At 38.2% G+C, this 20,543-nt stretch overlaps 1 protein-coding gene across 2 annotated transcripts in view; it reads right to left on the reverse strand.

Moving 5' to 3' along the window:
* Positions 1–20,543, reverse strand: part of CDH6 (cadherin 6) — a 142,654-nt gene that overhangs the window by 52,500 nt on the left and 69,611 nt on the right. For both annotated transcript variants that reach the window (XM_043488899.1, XM_043488901.1), the window contains exon 2: positions 11,590–11,946. In XM_043488899.1, the coding sequence (XP_043344834.1) occupies positions 11,590–11,817 (228 nt within the window). In that variant the 5' untranslated portion in view covers positions 11,818–11,946. The remainder of the gene's footprint in view (positions 1–11,589; positions 11,947–20,543) is intronic.

A 20,543-nucleotide genomic window follows, 5' to 3' on the forward strand; every position in this document is an offset into this window, starting at 1 on the left:
GATTTCTGAAGGGAAAGTTTGCTTCCTGGACGTATTTATCTTCACTGGGAAAACAAAAAAGAAACAATGCTAGGATATAGATTATGTAAATGAGCCAGATTCTTAAGCTTCACAACTAATGAAAAGAAAACAATAAAGCATGCTAAAGTTTTACATAACTGTTTTAAAGCAGAACTTTCTTGGCATCTTCTCTTTCATGTTTTGCTTCTGAATTGTACTTATAAATAGTAGAAACAGTTATGAGATTATTTTTCAGAAATGATTATTTTTCCTGTGAGAACTCAAAATATGTTGATTAGAAGAATATATAGTTGGTAAAAAAAAAAAAAAAGAATTAGTCATTATACAGAATTTTTCTCTCCCTCTGTTATTCCATTTTTCTCTATAGCTGATTTTTTGTGGATCACTGTAATCAACATTCTTAGGTCTTAAATGATTTTTCTTTCACTGAGCACTTGAGTCGTCTGCACAGTGTAGCTTCTCAGGAGTTTCAGGAAAATATTTTTTTCTATTGGTGAACCCCGGCTTTTTCTCAATTTGTTACAAACTTTCTTCTGTGAGATCCTAAATAATGTCTGACTTTTAATTTGTAAAAGTCTTAAAGGAACCAACTTTTATGATACAGTATTATTTGTTATGTATTTTCATTTTTATCTTTCTTTTAGATGTACATACAACTGTGTTATCTTTAATGTCTCTGGTTTCTACTAAGGAAGCTCGCGTTTTCTTCTAGTATAAATACCTGTGTCATTTTGATGTGAAATTTTTAGAAATAGTTTCTATGGAAAGACTTTCACAATGAATTTGGTTTAAATATTTACTACCTAACATATCCTTGAACTTTAAAGACTAGATTTTCAGTTGTCAACAACTCAAAACACTATCAACGATATCCATATCAAATCATCCACACCAGTAAGCTGGTAGGAAGTTTTTAGAAAATATGGCAGGTTTTTATCTTTTGTGGTCATTGCTGCTTAATTGAAGTAATATTTGTTTCCAATGTGCAAAATCTGTGCTTGGTATCTTTAAGGATAAAAAGATGGGTGAAGTATGTAGTTTAGGGTCTTGCAGAGTTTATAAAGACATGGATAGTCAAAGGTTTAAATACAATATCTAAAGTATTAACTGAAAGATCAGACCTAGAACCCAATATAAATTAGTACTCAATATACTAAAGGTCAAAGTTTAAAAAGTTTTGTTGTTCTTAAAAAGGGTAATTAAATAAGTAAATCAAAAGTAATTTCCCCACAATAATAAACTTTGGTTCAATAATATAAGGATCTTATGTTATTAAATCCAACTTAACAACTTAGCTACTATAATTCCAATTTGAAACATTATTATATCCTAAGTGCAATAGTCATTTTTGACTGTTAGATGCATTGAAGTTTTATAACATTTCACAGTAGTTTAAATAATATAAACTCCAAGCTGTGGTGTTAAATAATGATTTTTAAAATGAAATGAGAAATAGCCTTAATAGGAGGATCTACAAGAGTCACCAGGATCATCAAATTACATTAAGTGTAGTGCTCATGTTATCTTTAGTTTATTTGAGATAACAAAGAGAACTTTGAATCGCTGTTGATGAGTTGTGTTTGCGGCTGCCTTAGCTGCTCTGGTCCCATCTTCTGGCCTGTAATACTTGACTTCAGAGAAGGAGACTAAATAATAGTGACACCCTCACCTGGGCACCTTGGGTCCATTCTTCTCTTCACCTTTCCTGTCCTCTGAAGATGCACTTGATAGCACTGGGAGGGTGTTTTCCTCCTTACTCTGGTCTTCCCTTAGATCCTTGCTAGTGAGTATGATATGCTGGTCACATTCTAAGCTCTTTCTGTATATTACCTTAATTAATCCTCACCTCAACAACTTTATCACTCCCCTCATTTAACAGCTGAAGAAATGGAGGGCAGAGAGAAGTTAAATAACTCGCCCAATATTACCCAAGTAGTCGCAGTGTAGCTAAGGATCAAACATAGGCACGCTGCCCATGCTATTAACGTCACAGTCTCCGGTGAATAACTGTTGAATGAATGAAAAGCATTTTCTCTCCAAATCTATTTGAAAATGCCGTAACTGAGATAGCTTCTTCAACAGTCTTCTTAACTCCAATCTCCGTTCCCTCTAGTCAGCATTAAATCCCACATCCAGACTGAGATTTCAGGGTTTTTGTTATGCTTTCATTACTGCCCTCAAGTCTTCTGAAACACATCAATCCACCTAAAATACTTATCCATATATTTCACACATGTATACATTTTAATCTTTTAAAATATCTCCTTTTTCTTGCGCACATGTACTTTCTGTGACTAGAAAACTGGAAGATGCTATACATAATTTTTTTCTGGTTACAATATATTCGTAGTTTTTCATATTTAAAATAATGCACCAAACCTGTCATTCATATCAATGTGAGAGAAGTGAACTAGTGAAAATTGCTCAGTCATGTCCGACTCTTTGCAACCCCAGGGATTATACAGTCCATGGAATTCTCCAGGCCAGAGTGGGTAGTTGGAGTGGGTAGCTGTTCCCTTCTCCAGGGGATCTTCCCAACTCAGGGATCGCACCCAGGTCTCCTGCATTGCAGGCAGATTCTGAACCAGTTCAGTCACCAGGGAAGCCCAAGAATACTCGAGTGGGTAGCCTATCCTTTCTCCAGCAGATCCTCCCAACCCAGGAATTGAACCAGGGTCTCCTGCATCACAGGCAGATTCTTTATCAGCTGAGTTACCCAGGGAAGCCAATGGAAATGAAATAAATCAGTGGTTTAAGAATCCGCTGACTGTTGACTACCAATATGTCAGGGATTTTTATCTGATTTTTGAATGAGTCAATCAAAATGATAATTAGCAATTCTGATTCTAAAAGACATGTAAACTGGGATGTTGACATTCTCTACATTTATGTTACCATTCTGCTACGTGTCTGGAGTGGACCCATAACATGACAAAAAATGAAGAACTCTGGTGCAAATCAAATATTTACATGGTTCCATAATAGTACAAACAAGTTAAGGTGGTGCATAAAGAAATACTTAACAATGTCTATAGGCTAGATTCAGAGGGATTTGTTATAATGAGCATGCAGAGTCTCTGTAACCTTCTGACAACCTCTAGTTCTGTTTGGTTTGTAAAGCATGGAGGGGAAAATAGCTCAGTGGGAACAAAAAGGATTTGAACCTTTAACTCTCTTTTATTCAGCTTGATCCCTCCATTTTCTTCAACAAATTGAATTATAAGCAGAAGGATATAGGATTCCACGGGCATAATAGCATGGAAGTTGCAGGATTAGGGATTGGGCTCTTGTTTGGCTTTCCATACTTTCCTCTGTTGGTGTGACCCAGGCAGCCAAACACTGCCTTTGGCTTTATGGCCAAGGTCAGACATTCTAACTGTTCTGTTCTCCATGTGAGTGACTGCAGACAGGGAAGGTCAGGACTCAGTGAATTGCTGTTACCAAGGACATTTTCTTAAATATAAAATAAGAAATTAAGGCTTTTGTCATAAAGAAGGTGAAATCAGTTCACGGATAGTGGAAACAAAATGAGGATTACTGCCAGTTATGGGCAGTTGGGTAGTTGCTTTTTGAAATATTTTTTAAAAGTACGTCCAAGGAGCAAGTGAAGCCAAGTTTTCTTAAATACACTAACCAGTTGAAATATGAAAATGTTAAAAATTTCTGAGCATTAAATTTAAATGATGAAGAATAAAGATGTGCCCAAGGCACTTGTTCTGACATGGGGAGAAAAGATTATTGCAGGTGACTGAACCAGAACAGAAGTTTAGAGAAGGTTATCAAGGGAAATAAAAAGAAAAGTCACTTTTTCATCATGATGACTAGAAACACCACTAATAGCATATCTAATTTTAAAATGCTCACATATAACTATTTTGAATAACACTGATATGTTCTGGAAATTAAAATCAAGAAAAATTGAAAGAATATAAGTAATCATTATGCAAACACATCTGTGTAACTCTTCAAAAGTAGTCTTTAATTTTTTTTTCCCTTTTCTCTCTACCCTTGGGTTTCACCCCTCAGGTCCTCAGTAGGTATTTGTGGTATTGAATTGAAAGCAATCTCTGAATGCTAAAGCATGTTCATGTTCTAGGACTGTTTCTTCATTTGAGCCTCAAAATGGCTCTCTGATGTAGTGGATGTACACGGTCGGGGATATAACACAGAAACTGTGAGGTCGACAGAGGCCAACCGCCAAGTTCAAGCAGTAGGAGACTTCACGCTAAAGCAGTGGACCTATCTGAGCCTTAGTTTACTCCTCTGTAAAACAGAGATATAAATATTCTCTAGGTATTAGGTTGAACCTCATTGGTGAGGAGTGTACCTGAGACATTAGCAGTGTGTCTGAGACAAAGCAAAACTCAGTAATTGTTAGCTATGATGATGATTTAATCTGATGCTGATGTTCAAGCAACAGTGGTTAAATGAGTCTCCAAACCGTCCGTCAAATTAGTATCAGGAGGTCTCTACTCCTAAGCTTATGATCTTTAAAAAAAAATAATAATATAAGAAAGTAATCTCTTAATAATGGCATCTTTCAAATGGTCTTTCTGAACGAATAAAATATTGCTTCATGTTTATTGAATTTGGACCATGTAATTATAGGAACAAATGATGCTTCATTCCTAATTGTAAAGGTGTATATGTCTGACAACTTTTATTCCTATGGGCCATTAAAACATTACTGTCTAATTATCCTAAGACTAGTGGCTTTGTTGAATTGGGGAGACATTAATTTTAAAGACTCAAGAGAAAGGCATATTAGGAGGACCTGTACGTCAGAGCCTCAAAGAGAACTCACATTTTCATGGTATTTAAAAAAGCACAGCGGATCAATTTTTGGATAAACTCCCCCAAAGGGAACCTTTACCAACTTCCAAAAAGCTAACATCAGAAAATATCTATGAAATATACAGTTTATCAAATTCCACAGAATTGGATCTGATATGCTACTAAAAATAGAAGCACCTTGAGAGCTTCTAATGGAGACTAGTTTTACCAATACATTGTGTGGAATAAGAGGATTAAGAACACTGTGAAGGATAAAATGGAGGAGGCAAGGGAGTTAATCATTGCTGTGTGTTGTTTAATGATAATATGTGAATTTTTTGCCTATAAATGTGCATAGTTCTGAGATTTTAAATATATTCATCTTTGTATTAATGCATAACAATACAACAATGTCTTCAAAGTCTAATCTATATCTACCTATGTTCTTACTGAATTTAATTTTAGACTATATACCAATTATCAAGGAATTGCTATATTATGTAAAGCTGAAAGGAAGGACATGGAATTTTCTGAAAATGGAAAATTACAATGCTTCTCTCTTATTTTTCTATTCAGTTTACATATAGCCAAAGATCACTTCATGGCAAACAGATGGGGAAACAATGGAAACAGTGACAGACTTTATTTTTGGGGGCTCCAAAATCATTGCAGATGGTGACTGTAGCCATGAAATTAAAAAATGCTTGCTCCTTGGAAGAAAAGATATGACCAACCTAGACAGCATATTAAAAAGCAGAAACATTACTTTGCCAACAAAGGTCCATCTATTCAAAGCTATGGTTTTTCCAGTAGTCATGTATGGATGTTAGAGTTGGACTAAAAAGAAAGCTGAGCACTGAAGAATTGATGCTTTTGAATTGTGGTGTTGGAGAAGACTCTTGAGAGTCCCTTGGACTGCAAGGAGATCGATCCAACCATTCTATCCTAAAGGAAATCAGTACTGAATGTTCATTGGATGGACTGATGCTGAAGCTGAAACTTCAATACTTTGGCCACCTGATGTGAAGAACTGACTCATTTGAAAAGACCCTGATGCTGGGAAAGATCAAAGGCAGGAGGAGAAGAGGATGACAGAGGATGAGATGGTTGGATGGCATCACCGACTCAATGGACATGAGTCTGAGTAGGCCCTGGGAGTTGGTGACGCACAAGGAAGCCTGCCGTGCTGCATTCCATGGGGTGGCAAAGAGTTGGACATGATTGAGCAGCTGAACTGAACTGAAAGATAATCTAAGTGATTTTTCATAGAATCCAATACTCTTTCCTTTAACCATTAACAAGAAAACATGCACCTTTTTCTGTTTGCTGTGCTGGCATCAGTGACATTTTCACAATCCTGATTGTTCTATCTTGAAGTCTCTGACTTTTGGAACCTCCTGCTTTCTCTTGGCTTCTGCATTCAGTTAATTGGGAAGTCTGGGTAACTCTCCCTCTGCTGTGTGGGCTAACGCATGCTCTTCCCTTAAGACATGATCCCAATCCCACCACCTCCTCTAGGAAGCTTTGCTGAACCCCCAAGCCCAGTTAGCCCCTGTCTTTTGTATTTCCACAATCCTTTGGGGATGCCCATTTTATCACTGAGCTTGCCACATCTTGCTATAATTATTGCCAATAATATTCTCCTAGGGCAGTGGTTCTCAAATTTCACCACAAATTAGAATCATAAATACTTAATTAAAAAGCAACTAAATCGGAATCTCTGGGGAAGTGAGACTCAGGCCAACATACATATTTTTAAAAGCAGCACGTCTCAAATGTTAACTTGTACAGTGGTGGTGGTGGTTTAGTCGCTAAGTCGTGTCTGACTCTTGTGACCCCATGGACTGTACCCCGCCAGGCTCCTCAGTCCATGGGATTCCCCAGGCAAGAACACTGGAGTGGGTAGTCATTTCCTTTTCCAGGTCATCTTCCCAAACCACAGATTGAACCCGCAGGCCCTTGTTTCCTGTGCTGCAGGCAGATTTCTTACCACATATCCACCAGGGAAGCCCCTTAATATGCATAAAATTCACCTAAAATTCTGCTTTTGTTGAAAAGCAGATTCTGATTCAATAGATCGCAGGTGGGGGCCTAAGAATTTACATTTCTAATAAGCTCCCAGGTGGCACAGAGACCACTTATGCTAAATCAGCTAAAAGTTCCCCCCAAATGGTTATATATTTTAGAAAACAATATCCTCCTTATCTGTATCGATACCTATATCTTAAGCTCACAAACTTTTACCCAATACAGGACCACTTCTTTCTACCCCCACCTGCCACTACCTTTTCAGGTGAGTAGAGGTGTTGAGAATTGTCTCATAAATCAGAGTTTGGGTTGTCAATCTTTCAGCTGTAACTGGCCTTCCTCACTTTTTTTTTATCATTTATTTTTATTAATTGGAGGCTAATTACTTTACAATATTGTAGTGGTTTTTGTCATACATTGACATGAATCAGCCATGGATTTACATGTATTCCTCATCCCGATCCCCCCTCCCACCTCCCTCTCCACCCGATTCCTCTGGGTCTTCCCAGTGCACCAGGCCCAGAGAGAGAAAATTAACCGGCCCTTCCTCACTTCTATACACAATAAGTGCGTCCCTTGCTAGCTGTGCCATGCACATGTTTCTGTGTAAATCTTTCTGGCCAGAGAGAAATGCGGAGGAGCGTTAATTAAGACAGTGGGGCTTCCCAGGTGATGCTAGTGGTAAAGAACACGTCTGTCAATGCAGGAGATGTAAGAGACATGGGTTTGATCCCTGGGTCAGGAAGATCCCCTGGAGGAGGTCATGGCAACCCAGTCCAGTATTCCTGCCTGGAGAATCCCCCTGGACAGAAAAGCCTGGTTGGCTACAGTCCATGGCATTGCAAAGGGTCGGACATGACTAAAAAAGCAACTGAACACACACACACACACACACACACATACACACACGAATGGACGCATTAAGACAACATGAGAAGGAAGGTCTTGCTAACTTTGTGCTTCAGTTTTAAAGCTCATCTTGTATTCACTTCATGGTTTTATTTATTTATTTCACCGAAGGATAATTGCTTTACAGATTTTGTTGTTTTCTGTCAAACCTCGACATGAATCAGCTGTAGGTATACATGTATCCCTTCCTTTTTGAACCTCCCTCCCATCTCCTGCCCCATCCCACCCTCTAGATTGATAGAGAAGCCTCTGAGTTTCCTGAGCCATATAGCAAATTCCCCTTGGCTATCACTCTAGCCTCCAGATCCATTTTCTGCTGTTTCGTGGATGCTTATGTGGCTTTCTTTTTTTTTCCTTCTACACCTGGTAGCCTCTTGCTCCCACACCCATTCTCTCATTTTCCTCCATTGTTACTGTCATCCCTATTGACTTGCACCCAAATAACTGGAACCAAGGAATGCATATATAAATATAAACAGAACACACATATAAATATTACATTACTTACAATGTAAAAACGTCTTTCTTCTACTTTAAGTGCATTTGCTCACTGGCCTTACTTTTCCTCAGTTAATGCCTCTATCTGTTACATGAAAAGTTGAGTCTTTTCAGTTTAAGGTCTTAAGAATAGGCTTTGAGTAGCTATTATTTATGGGCTTCCCACGTGGTGCAGTGGTAATGAATCCACCTGCAATGCAGGAGATGCAGGAGACGTGGGTTCAATCCCCGGGTCAAGAAGATGCCCTGGAGGAGGAAATGGCAACCTGCTCCAGTATTCTTGCCTGGAAAATCCCACGAACAGAGGAGCCTGGCGGGCTACAGTCCATGGGGTTGCAAAGAGTCCGACAGGACTAAAGCGACTTAGCACAATAGCACAGTTTAAGGTTCTATTAGTTTTTGTACATCTTTATATGCCAATCTAACCACAGTCTTTTGGTTCTCAGAGTTTGCATCAAGGCACCCTGGCGTGCAGCAGGGAACTCACTGCAGCATCGGGAAATATTTTTAAAAATTGAGGGAAACACAGCAACCCTTGAGGTATCAGACATCTTGCGAATTACTAACTCAGAGTAGTTCACAGTTTCAACAGTCGGTGGTGCTACCTTCCTTTTGATGATGTCATATACTAAGATTTGTGAAGCTGAGTTTCCCACAATGCACGTGCGTGTGCTAAGTTGCTTCAGTCGTATCCAACTCTTTGTGACTCTATGGACTGTAGCCTGCCAGGCTTCTCTGTCCATGGGATTCTCCAGGCAAGAACACTGGAGTGGGTTGGCATGTCTTCCTCCAGGGTATTTTTCCCATCCAGGGATTGAACCTGTGTCTCTTGCATTGCAGGTGGATTCTTCTACTGCTGAGCCACTGGGGAAGCCCATGTTAAAAAGCAAATATGGTGCAGAAATCAATGTGGAAAAGTTGTGCAGTGCAAAAAAAGTGGACCAACCTGTTGCCTCATGAGAAGCAAATCTGTTTTTCCTTTTTTAAATATTTATTTTTGGCCCACTTTTAATTGTGGTAAAAAAAAATTGTAGTCTTATCTCTTTGTTGATAAAATATAAAGACAGATTCAGGAAAATGCCTTATCAATAGTTCAGGAACACCTCTTACATACATTTGATAGAGCAATGATGGCATCTAGGATAACTTCACTTATTGCGCTTGACTTTTTCCCCAGCGGATATTTCTTCTTTATGGATTAGAACATCAAGGAGGTGGGGAAGGGGCAGATGAGGGGAGGAAGAAGGGCAATTTTTCTTGCTGCCAATAAAGTATGCAAATCCAATGAATCAAATTGAAGCTGTGATTGTGAAGGGATTTTCCCACAAGCCTCTCCATTTACCACCCACTGAGAAATCTGTTAATTACATCATTTTACTTTTGCAATGATATAAAAATAATCAGCTTCCATGCATTAAAGCTTTAACAGAGTGTATTCAATGGAGTTTTCATCGATAACAATAACTTCTTTCTGCACCTACTGTGTGCCAACTACTAGTTCTTGTCTCACTTTACATTGCAACTCCATGAGGTACATAGGCTTTACTTCTGCATTTTCTAGATGAAGAAACCAAAGCCTGAAAAGGTTAACAACCTTTGTGGGCTACACAACTGGCACCTGTCAGCACAGTGAAATGGCCTCAGATCTGCTTCAGTCCACAGCTCGCAACTTTTCCCCACGGCAATATTACCTCTCACAATTATAATCATAAAACTGATTCTTCTGAGGTTTTACCCATTGCTGCTTTTAGTGTTTTGAAATATCTGTATTTAAAAATATATGCTATTTTTTAATGTAAAATGGCATCACAATTTGAGACGAAAAAGAAGAAAAGAAAAAGGGGAGTCAATTATTTAAATAAAGCACTTTAAAAAACTTAATCTTTAATGACAATAATGTTATTTGTATTGTAGAAAGTGCTTTCAAGATTATAAGATTTTTTTTTTTACAATAATTGCCCTATTAATGTAGTGCTATTCAAATTTCACAAAGGAAATGGAGTGAAGTATGAGTAAGTGGACTGTCTTTCTTCAGCAGTCACACAGCGTGTGAATTTCATAGCAAATACAAGGCTAGTCTCTCAAGGATCCATGTTGATGTTCACCCCTTCACTGAATATTTCCTCCCTTACTTTATGCCACATTAATAATTCACTTCATTGGAAAAATGCCTGGTTACCTCAGCCCAAACCATGAATGCTTTTCCTTCATTTATTGTGGTAGATACTTAAAAAGAATATTTGCATCTGGTTATTCAGGGATATTTGATAACAGATTGAAGTGTGAACATGCAGCCCTTGGAATCTGTAAAATTTATGCTATTTGCATGATATCCAAATATAGATGTTCTAAAGTTGTAGTGGTACTCATAAATGAAGATGTTTTATCATCTCTATTATGTTTGTCCCTAGTTTGTTTACAGAAAGGATGTGTGACAATTATTTTCCTGATCAGTACCATGTTCTGAAACAGAGAATCTACAAAGTACAGACCTGTATCCCTGTCTTTCTCACTTCTTAGCAGGATGCAGATCTTCTGCAGTGGGAATGTGACTGATGATAAAATTTCAGTGAAATTCATGATGGCAGTATAACCAAGCTGTTTCCCTGACTCAGCTCCAGTAGTCCGTAAGGGCTATAATAAGCTATGCCTCCTCATTTTACTTTCTGGAGTCAATAAAATGGTCAGATGATATTTGGAAATGGCACCTTTACCTAACCATTTTCCTCTTTTGTGAACTTTGCTACAATTAAATCATAAGTTTTTGAAATGCCTGGTTATTAGCAATTATTGGAGACAAGACAAAAAAGCAGCAGCAACACAACTAAATCTAAGGCAGTGGTGGGTTTTGAGGATAAAGATCTCCGTTTGGTCAGAGCATAGACGGCTCTGTAGGTAGCAGAGTTAAGAAATAGTTAATTTGAACCTGGCCAAAGGACAAAAGCTCAGAATGTTTTTTTTTTTCCCTCAGAATAAGAAAAAAAGGAAGCTTCCTTTCCTTACAACTAAATCTTTCTATTCCTATTTTTAATACATCCTACTTTATAGAATAGCTGGACCACATTTTTCAAGCTAAAGTAAAAATTAAAGGATTTATGATAATCCTATGCGGATGGTTGTGGGCGTTTCATTTTCAACTGAAGCATTTCTCTCTCTTTGTTGCAGTGCTAACATTTCTCAGCTTCTTGCTACAGTCTTCTTTCTGAAACTACTCAAGTGAAAAAAAAAAAAGTCTTACCAGATAAGCAACAATTCTTACTGTATTGGGAGAAGAGTTCACATCCTCCCTGTTCTATTTATGAAAAGTAACTTCTTCAGGCTTTTAAAACCAGAATGTCAAAGAGCCCAACGGAATCCTACCTTGCCCACATACTGATAATCGGATCCTGTGTATTCCTCCAGGAGAAAGAACTGATTCCACATCCAGCTCCTTTTCGAACGGCTCAGCTCATTTTTGCTGTTTCCAGAGAGCTCCAGGGTCCTTTTCTTTGCCGGGAAACCACTAGTCCTCTTAGATAATGGAGTTGAGAAAGTTGGGTAGGGCTGGCCAACCCAAAAGAGAAGCAAGAAGTATCGGTAAGTTCTCATTCTGATGCCACAGTCCAGTCTCTGAGTAGCAGGTACCCCTCTCCTTGAAATGTCTTTTCTCACTGCACTGTATCCAGCCTCATTCCTCCTTTCTTCCTTAATGTTCTTGGCTTGGCTGTCAGAGAATATCTGGAAAGAATAATAACATATCAAGCATTTTTAGAGATGCTTAAAATTCAGTGTTACAGCAAATAGCTCTGGAGAAAAAAGAGGACAGAAATTTGAATAGCAAAACAACAAAAAAATAAGTTGGCTATCAATTTTGAAATGAGGAAAACGGTCTTTCAGATATGCTAAACGGAAGGCGGTTGCCGAGTATGAAGCTACTGTTTTCCTCTCTCCTTTTCTATCACTTAAAAATCCTATTTTAAGTAATAGCTTGCTGTAGGTCAACATGCCAGAGTGGATTATTTCACTACTCTTTTACCTCTGAGGATGTGGGCTGAGATCTGGTTAGAAGAAATGAGTTTGTGTTTCTGATTCTATTTGCATATTTATCCTCATGAAAGAATATCACAGACAATTTTGATTCAATTGAAAGTGGATAATGTTGAAATTTCGCTAAAGTGTATTGAGCACCTGTGATGGGAAGGCAGAAGCCTGTTCTGCAGACTCTTGGCTTCTGAGATGTGTTGTGATGGAACAGCCGGGTCAAACAAGGTTGGAAAAGACCTTATGTCTTCTCTGAAGAATGCTCATTAGTGTATTGACTTTTCTGAAGTGAAATTTTGTAGCAATGATGATAAGCCTGTATTTAATCCAGTATTTTCCAAACTTGACCGGGAAAGTTTTTTTCCTCATATGACCCAATTAACACTACAGGATGGGTTAATGAACAAGCTACAGAATTTGTATTTAATAGTATAGAGAATAAAATGAACAATTCTCTTCAATTTTTTTGAGGAAATCCTGGTTGGCTTTTATCTCTAAATTTTACTTGTATCATAGGCAACTATGTAAGTATATTAAAATTGGCCCGACAGTTCCTTTGTAATATTCACAGGTATATCAAATGTACCTCAATACCACAGTGAGGGCAATAGATGACAAGATCTTTAGAAAAGTCAGCTATTATAATTGTGGGTAATAATTTTCCATGACAAATATTAATTTTTAATATTAATTAATATCAATTGATTAAAAATTAATTAATTTTTAAAAACATAGCCTAGCATTAAAAAAAATCCTCATGCCAGAGTGCTTGGCAAAGATGCAAAGATATCACAATTTGGTTTACCATTTTACCTAATTAAACTAATGCATGCCTATATCTCCCTCCTAAATTTTCCCACATTTCTTGGAAAAAAAACCCCAACAAATTACTCCTTTATCTTGCTGTTTGAATAGAAAAAATATTTTCTTAAATAATACTAACACAAAAATGAAGGGCTTTGTAAGGTACAATATATGGTACAGTCAAATAGGTAAATACAGGTAAATAAACACAGATAAAGGAACAGGTTTTAGGCAATCTAATCAGTATTTTTTTTTCCCTCTATGTCTGAAAGATTTGTCCCTTTGTCTCCTAATTTTCTACTAGGTAAATGTATATATGACCAGTTTTTTTTTTTTTTTTAACCTCAGCAATGAATAATTATAGCCAACCAACACATGTTTAAATGGAAGTTTTCTGGTGGAATATAAGTGAAATATTTCATAGTGTTCAGCATTTTTAAACCTTTATTCTATTATTATGCATCTTCTTGACAGCAGGCTGGGGAAGTTGAAAATTCCACAGGTGAGTGAATTAGTACTGTGACAATTAGTCATGCTGGAAGAATGCCAGGTACCAGTATATTTGTCATTATGTGGCCTTGGGACAGGTGTGGGATGACTGATGACCAATTAGGTAATGACAGTTCTCTCTTCTCGTGGATAGGATGTAAGGGGGGCTGAGAGACCATATGGAGAAAAGCCCTCTAAAGACATCTATTCATTTCTAGCAGTCGGATGGCACTGAGGTTGATTCAGTGGAAACTGCATTTTTCCTCATTTCCCACATCCTCCGTTATTTGCATAGACAAACCTGCAGTGAGGAGTTACTCATCTGCGGCTGCACTCCATGTGTGTCCCACGGTGCTGGCAGGGAAGAGGGATGCAGAGAATGGAGGTGTCAGCTGTTAAAATGCAGGCTCCTAAAGGCCGTTTTAGAGAAAAATCGATCCCTATGGATGTTGTGTGCAAACTCTACAAGCTGTTGCCACTTGAATATTAAATATTAGTTCTTTTTAATATCACAGATACCAAAATGTCAAGTATTTTACTTTTTTTTTTTTTTCCTGCTTAGCTGGTAATAAGCTTTTAAAGTGGTACAAATTTAAGCAGTGTCTCCAAGCATGGTAGAACATCCATTTAGTTATCAGCCAGCTCTTTTGGTATCAACTTGGGGAATCAAAAGAGAACTGTGGACAGCTTGTCTGTGAGTCCCCTCAGGGACAGTAACCCTGGGGGACATACCGTTCATCCTTGAAGAATTCCCCTACTTCCCCCTGCAAGAGATTCTACTCTAGCAAAAGGGATTCTAGCAGGAGCAAAGAACTGGGGCCTAATCCAGTGCTTTGGCCACTGCCCACCGTAACCAGCTTCCACCACCCTCAGTGCCCTTCACTGCACTCCATCCACTGAAATGGGACCAGACACGTGTGAACGTCTTGCCACAAGACACATGTCACGGCTCCTGGGTTCAGGACATCCAAAAGTGAGAAGGAGAGGAGGGAAGAAAGGGTGTGTCCTTGTTAAAACTCAGTATGCAAAGTTACTAAAATTACTATGATCCACTCATATTTGGTATTCAGAGGGATAGCTTTCTCTACAAAACTCTACAGTTAAAAAACGCCAACAAACTCGACACTGTTGAATATATAACTTAGCAATTCTCATATAATAATACTACTCATGTAATACTACTTAATACTGCTTAAGTCAGGATTGCATGGTCGTCAAGATTATCAATGTTGGAGCCAGACTGCCTGGGTTTAAATTGCTATGAATTTGTGAAAATGCTTAATCTCACTGCACCTTAGTTTCTCGGTCTATAAATGGGAGTTATTATGGTAACTACCTCAGAGGGCATTATAAGGATTAAATGTCATTACATGCACTTAAAACAGTGACTGGCACTTAGTAAGGTATTAATACGTATTAGCCATTGTTATCATTATTACTACCACTATTGTTATTGTTACTATTATTTGCATTCCAAGTTTAGAATCCATCTACAGTAGCCTGCAAAAGCGTGCCAAAGATAGTATAGTTCCTTCTTAGGCTTAAATACTTTTTTATTTTTCAAGAGGCATTTCCAAGCAAGTCAAATTCTCTTAAAATTAAAGAATAGAAGCATTTAAAAATCAGAATTAGTCCATTTGCTAATTATTTTCCTTTGTGTAGACTTCAGTTCAGTGTTTCACAGTAACCATGTAGAAACAGAGAAGACGGAAGCTTTATGCCCACAGCCTGCCTCCAGAAGATTATGGGCAAAAACGAAAGTTCACCAGAGGACAGACTCATTTACAGACTCTATGTGTCCTTTCCCCCTTTCCATTTCGTTAACGTTTTGGAAATCATCTTTACTTTATTCAAGTGAAAACAATCAGAACTAACTTCAATGCTGTAATTTTACCTTGCAAAAATGGTACTGGATACACATTCTTTTATGATTTAACATGCTGATATTATATCAGATGAGAATTTGATCTAGTCAAAATGAATGACATACCTATTTTTAGGTATATTTAATTTTAGATTAAAATCTAAAAATATGAAATGAAAAAAACCCCACATTCCAAACATGATCTTGTGCTAAGTTGCTTTAGTTGGATCCGATTCTTTGTGACCCTATGGACCGTAGCCCACCAGCTCCTCTGTCCATGGGATTCTCCAGGCAATAATACTGGAGTGGGTTGCCAGGCCCTTCTCCAAGGGATCTCTCCACCCAGGGACCAAACCCATGTTTCTTAGTCTCCTGCATTGGCAGGTGGGTCCTTTACCACTAGCGCCACCTGGGAAGCCCAAACATGACCTTGGATGCAAAAGCCGCTGACTTCTGAGCAATCAGAATACAGGAAAACCACATGGCAAGTAGTAATCAGATGTGCTCGTTCATTCTGTAGGTGTCAGGCAGTAAAATAAAATGACAAAAAGTAAGAGCATACACAGACACCAAATTTTAAAATAGTAGGGATGGTTATTCAATTAGGAAAGAACCAAAGATTAGATGGGTAGCACTAGTGGTGAAGAATCCGCCTGCCAACGCGGGAGACACAAGAAACTAGTGTTGGATCCTTGGGTTGGGAAAATTCCCTGGAAGAGGGCATGGCAACCCACTCCAGTATTCTTGCCTGGAGAATCCCATGGACAGAGGAGCCTGGTGGACTATGGTCCATAGGGTCACAAAGAGTTGGACATGACTGTAGTGACTTAGCATGCAAACAAAAATTAGACCGTAGGGCAGGAAAGTATTTAAAGCAAAATGAATATTGTACCATTTTGCTCTCATCCCCTCATGGCATCAAGAGCAAACTAGGTAGAAATATAAAAAACTCTGTAAAAATGAACCTTGAACTTCCTAATTATAGCCCAATGACAGTTTAGCAATGAACTTAAAAGATTTCTTAATAGATCATGTCTCTACTTTTTATTTTCATTTTTGCCGGAATCTGTTTTTTAGGAGGGGGAGATTTCTATTTCTTATAGGCAATTGTTTGCTCTGAAATATGATATGCAAAAGGGTTGCTCTAGAAAAATAGTTTGAATCTTTGCAGAAGCCTTTTTTAGTGATGTGTAGAAGGTAATTAAGATGTTTATGGATGGTAGGGCAAAGTCCACATAGCATTCATAATTGCATATTTTGAAAATTTATTTGCCTGGCAGCCAGTAGGGATGTATATTTCAGTCTTCACAAGAGCATATAGTCAAGTCCAGCTTTTATTTAATGCATGCCAGTTAGAAGAAACCTGGGCCTCATTAATTCAGGTTCTATCAATTTAGAATATGTAATAATTAATGCAGAAGCTTGGCTGAAGTTTTCCTTTGATTAGCAAAATCTTTCCCCCTAGATTATTGCAAATTAATAATGTAAAATATTTCATAGGATATATAGAATGGGAAGACAAACTACGATGTCTTCAAGTTCCCTGGAATACTTTGGAATCACCTTTTATTTGCAAATAATATGTTAATTAGAAAACGTCTCTATTGATTAAATTGCTTCTCCAGCAACTCATATTTGATAACAGTTTGAACTATCTGGTTTTGAGATACTGATTTTATTATATTATTTACAGACAAACAAATAAGTAAATATTAGACAGACTTAAAGGCAATATAATTACTTTGAAGTTTTAGAATTCAGACTTAGCATACATCTGGTGTTCCTGATTAATTCTAATCAGTGCAATATTACTATAATGCCATCTAGGCTTACAAATTAAACCAAGTACATTCATTTTTTTTGGTATGCAGAGCCTTAACTTTGGCACTAAAAGCCCAGTCAACATTCAATAAAGCAACATTATTAATACACTTGAACCATTTACCCTAGCAAGAGAATGTTTTTTAAAATCTGTTATGAAATGATTTTTTCAAATAAATGGTGTTGCACAGAAATACTGTAGCATAGCACTTTGCATGATGCTGCTCACAGAAAATATTTCTGAAAATATCATCTACCCATAAATCATCCTCACCCATTGGCATAACCCATTAGTAATGCTTTTAACATATGTACCATGAATCCCTGAGGCTTCCCTGGTGGCTTCGTGGTAAAGAAGCTGCCTGCAGTGCAGGAGACGTGGGTCCATGGCTTCGATCCCTCAGTCAGGAAGATCTCCTGGAGAAGGAAATGGGAACCCACTCCAGTTTTCTTGCCTGAAAATCCCATGGACAGAGCAGCCCTGAGGGCTGCAGTCCATGGGGTCAAAAGTGTAGGACACGACTTAGCAACTAAACCACCACCAGCAGCATAAATTCCTACTAAATTTTTGGTACATCTCACATTCTACTGTCCATGAAATAGAAAGTGAAAGTGAAAGTTGCTCACTTGTGTCCGACTCTTTGTGACATCATGGACTATACAGTCCATCAAATTCTCCAGGCCCTAATACTGGAATGGGTAGATCTTCCCTTTCGCAGGGGATCTTCCCAACCCAGGGACCGAACCTAGGTTTCCCACATTGCAGGTGGATTCTTTACCTGCTGAGTCACCAGGGAAGCCCATATTAAGTAGGAAACAGCTGGTTATTTACAAGTATTTAGCATTTCTTTTGACCCTATTGTATTCCAACTCAGCCTGAAATCTCTCCATTCCCACACCATCTTTGAGTGCACCGGAGACGAGGGTGGTTTTTTACTCCATTAAAACCTGGCAAATCAAAGAAACAGGACTGTGATATCAGGATTAATTAAACAGAGTGAAGCCAAAGGGACACGTCTTCCTACAGGTAAATCTTTAATAATATATATACACGTTCTTTATTCTGAGAGGAGTTTTACAGCCAATTAAGGTGGTTCACAATCAATTTTTGGATGACCCAAGGAACTTTGTTTTGAATAGGTTGCCACCTGCTGTGAATAAAAATAAGTCTGTAGTACATGGCTGATCTTCTAGAAGTGGTGACATAAGGATAGAACCAATTTAAAATTTTTGGTAGAGATTTTACATGAAGTCTTCATTTCTAAACCTCCATTTCATTTTTCTGTAAATGTCAAAGTCACTGTTGAGTAAAATTGGTTCCGTTTCGTGTGTGTAATGAACTCCACTGAAATGTGTCAAACAGCCTAGGCATCTTCCATCACATAGCATTCCTCTTGTGCCAATGAATCATTATGGCGACAGTCATCAAATGCTGCCCGAATTTTTTGTAAATGTTTATATTTGTGGATAATATGCCAATCTGTTTGCAAACTGATGTGTTTCCAGATGAAGCTATTTCAACAGTATTACCCTTGTTCTAAAATCATATTCCAGACATTGCATTAATGAAGATAAAATCAAATGTGTTACAGCACAGAAAATGGTGTTTTATATGTAGTTGAGGCTTAAGGAATATTTGTTGAGTTGAAATACTCAGTTGGGACCAGAAACCCCCAAAATTTGAATCAAAAAGACAGAATTCTTTTTCCATGGGGGTTGGGGTGATCCAAAATATTTTATCATGAGAGGAAGTATCAGAATATGGTTAAGAACAGATTCTGGCAGGCCATCTCTGGGTTAGCTCAGCCTCACCCAACACTGGCTGGGCAAAGTAGAGGACGAATGTGTGCCTACATTTTTTTTTTAAATCTATAAAACACAATGATATTAATAGTATCTACCTTGTAGGACGGCTGTGAGAATAAAATGAATGAGTTGCCATGAGGTCTTAGCTATTAAGATGATCACAAATACCTAAATGGTCAAAGAATATCCTAGTAGAGGACACACTTTGCCTCTTGCACATCTCTTGGTTTACCTTTTACAACCGAGAAACTGTGGCCAGTGGCTCATCTTTAAAGATCAGCACATGCCTATTTCTGGGTTAATTTGGAACCAGAGAAGCTCTCGTGACATCTTCGTTTCTGGAGTGGAGGGAGCTGCCTCCTGAATCATGCTGGCACTTGCCTACGACCCTTATGGATGCCTGCATAAAGTGTGTTCAACTGCCACTCAATTGCCTTTTGTCCTCTCATGTTCTCTGCAGTTTTCTTAAACCTGCTTGCTTCAGTCCTTTATGTGTATTGCCTGGCTCCTTGTGCATGCTGTCTTTTCCCAAAAGATTTACTTGTGTGAACAAAGGAGAAGAGAAAGCATTTTATGCTTGTAACTAGCTATTCATGGCATGAATTTTGAACATTTCTGTAGCAAATTATATGTTCAGGTTGCAGAACTGTATGAATGACTTGGTTTCCTATTACTCCCTGCTTGTACATTAGGCTCTTCTGCAGCTTTGTTAATTCTTTTGGACGCGTGGCCATTTAAGACAATGAGCTTGAATAAGACTGCAAGATGTCAAAAACCACTTGCACATTCTTGTGAGTGATTTCAGTGAGTTTGGTCTTCTTTCAGCAGCTCAGTGAAAGGGCAGCCAGAAGGTACTGGCTGGGAGCTACAAGGCCACCTTGGTGGGGTAAGGAGTTCAAAACAAATTTAACTTTATTAAACTACAAAAGGAGTCACATGGTTGGGTTTACCATAAAGTCACTGTGAAACCTGGCACATCACAGATGATTTTTAAAGGTTCCTACTCATGAAAAGTGCTATGAAGAGTGGAGATGTACTTATGCTTGCTGATATAATATCTAAGCCTTTATCACTTATACGAAGTCTAGCACATAGTAATAAATTTGCAGTGTTCTGTCCCTGATCTATGTGCTGGGCACTGTGCTTAGCACATCACAAATATGATGTCTTCATTTAATTCTCATGAGAATCTGTGGGGTAGAGAATACACTTATAACTTCTGCAGATGAGAAACTGAAGTTTAGAGAAGATGAGTGACTTGTCCAGGCTCATGGACTTGTCCATGTAATGGGGACGTGAGGAAGCCAGACTCTAGCCCTGGCATATGACTCTGGAGTCCTTGTTCTGAACTCACTCTGATGAGTTACAGGCTGCCAGGCTGCTGCCCATGAGAAGCACTCAGTATAGCTGTGACCTTACAGCAGAATCTTCACAACTCCCCTAAAAATATAACAACAATATAGGTCTCTGAGAGGTAAAAATAGTTGTCACAAAATGTCTAAGCAAATAA

The sequence above is a fragment of the Cervus canadensis genome, chromosome 16 (assembly GCF_019320065.1).
Source record: "Cervus canadensis isolate Bull #8, Minnesota chromosome 16, ASM1932006v1, whole genome shotgun sequence".
Lineage (NCBI taxonomy): Eukaryota > Metazoa > Chordata > Mammalia > Artiodactyla > Cervidae > Cervus > Cervus canadensis.